The sequence below is a fragment of the Pyrus communis genome, chromosome 8 (genome assembly GCF_041283825.1).
Source record: "Pyrus communis isolate YQ-2024b chromosome 8, ASM4128382v1, whole genome shotgun sequence".
NCBI lineage: Eukaryota > Viridiplantae > Streptophyta > Magnoliopsida > Rosales > Rosaceae > Pyrus > Pyrus communis.
Genome location: NC_142572.1, coordinates 17,838,396 through 17,840,177, shown reverse-complemented (window position 1 = coordinate 17,840,177; position 1,782 = coordinate 17,838,396). Strand labels below are relative to the sequence as shown.

At 49.0% G+C, this 1,782-nt stretch overlaps 1 protein-coding gene across 1 annotated transcript; it reads left to right on the top strand.

Annotated features, from left to right (window-relative positions):
• Positions 1–1,572, top strand: LOC137717648 (3-oxo-Delta(4,5)-steroid 5-beta-reductase). The gene is made up of 2 exons (XM_068457070.2): positions 1–158; positions 251–1,572. The coding sequence occupies exons 1-2, from the start codon at positions 120–122 to the stop codon at positions 1,382–1,384; spliced, it is 1,173 nt and encodes a 390-aa protein (XP_068313171.1). The 5' UTR covers positions 1–119; the 3' UTR covers positions 1,385–1,572.
• Positions 1,573–1,782: the final 210 nt, after the last annotated feature.

Genomic DNA, 1,782 nt, shown 5'->3' with positions numbered 1-1,782 from the left:
TACTCCATGTGAGTAGTTGGCGCAGAAATGTTGAAAAATCGGGGACGCGAAGGTGCAAATCCGATCAAAATTTTGTGAAATTAACTTGTAATTTCTCAGAGAGTTCCAAATCCGAGAACATGAGCTGGTGGTGGGCCGGAGCTGTTGGCGCTGCCAAGGCAATCACAATTCTTCCGCCATCGATCCTTTTCAATTTTTTCTTTTTTCCAATTTTTTTCCTAATTAACGTTTTTAATTCCGATTTTTGCAGAAAAAATTAGATGAAGACGAACACCTGCGCGGCCCCCAGAGCGTGGGTCTCGTGATCGGCGTCACCGGCATAGTCGGCAACAGCCTCGCCGAGATCCTCCCCCTCTCCGACACCCCCGGCGGCCCATGGAAGGTCTACGGCGTCGCGCGCCGTCCCCGCCCCATCTGGAACGCCGACCACCTCGTCGAGTACATCCAGTGTGACATCTCCGATCCCGACGACGCCAAAGCCAAGCTCTCTCCGTTAACCGACGTTACTCACATCTTCTACGTCACCTGGACCAACCGATCCACCGAGGCGGAGAACTGCGAGGTTAACGGTAAAATGCTGCGCAACGTTTTGGACTCCGTCATCCCGAACGCGCCGAAGCTCAGCCACATCTGCCTCCAGACCGGCGCCAAACACTACGTTGGACCGTTCGAGTCCTTCGGTAAGATCCAGCCGCACGATCCGCCGTTTACGGAGGACTTGCCCCGATTGGACGCCCCAAATTTCTACTACACCCAGGAAGACTTGTTGTTTGCTGAGGTGGAGAAGAAAGAGGATCTGACTTGGTCGGTGCACCGACCGGAGACGATTTTCGGGTTTTCCCCTTCCAGCTTGATGAACATCCTGGGCACGCTCTGCGTCTACGCCGCGATATGCAAGCACGAGGGGCTGCCGCTGAAGTTTCCGGGAAGCAGTGCGGCGTGGAATTGTTACTCGGTGGCTTCCGATGCTGATCTCATTGCGGAGCAGCAGATATGGGCGGCGGTGGACCCGTATGCGAAAAACGAAGCATTTAATATAAACAACGGGGATGTGTTCAAGTGGAAGCATTTCTGGAAGGTGCTGGCGGAGCAGTTCGGGATAGAGGAGTATGGGATTGAGGAGGGAGGCGGGAGGCTGAGCTTGGCGGAGCGGATGAAGGGGAAGGAGGGGGTGTGGGAGGAGATAGTGAGGGAGAACGAGCTGCAGGCGACAAGGTTGGAGGAGGTGGGGGTGTGGTGGTTTGTGGATGCTATGCTGGGTGGGGAGAGTATGATTTGTAGCATGAACAAGAGCAAGGAGCATGGGTTCGTCGGGTTTCGAAACTCGAGGAATTCGTTTGTTACTTGGATTGACAAGATGAAATCTTTCAAGATTGTGCCTTGATCGATCGATGATTGCATTGGTGGATTGGTGATGTTCGTTGTGGGTGTCTTGTCCTTGTTCTATATGTAGCACACAAACTATTGTTGTGATGTTTACCAAAAAAGCTATTGTTATGATTTTATAGTTTGAAATTTGATGAACTTTATTGTGTTTGTCTTGGATAAGGAAGAAAGTTGTCATTTTCTCTACTGTGGTATTATTTCATCCTAAAAACGTTATAGTCGGAATTGTTTCGTCGTAAAAATGTTATAATCGAAATTGTCCTTATTATTTATGCCGGTTATATGGTGAAATTATGTCATGTTATTTGAAATTAAAACCTTTTGCTTTAATGACGTATATGAGTTTGTGGGAGATTGAAAGGCTTTTTTGGTAACACGGATGATTTGTGTAATTGA

Coding starts and splice junctions, on each gene's coding strand:
- LOC137717648 (XM_068457070.2), top strand. CDS start 120: ATGAGCTGGTGGTGGGCCGGAGCTGTTGGCGCTGCCAAG. Junction 159..250: donor GAGCTGTTGGCGCTGCCAAG/GCAATCACAATT, acceptor CGATTTTTGCAG/AAAAAATTAGATGAAGACGA.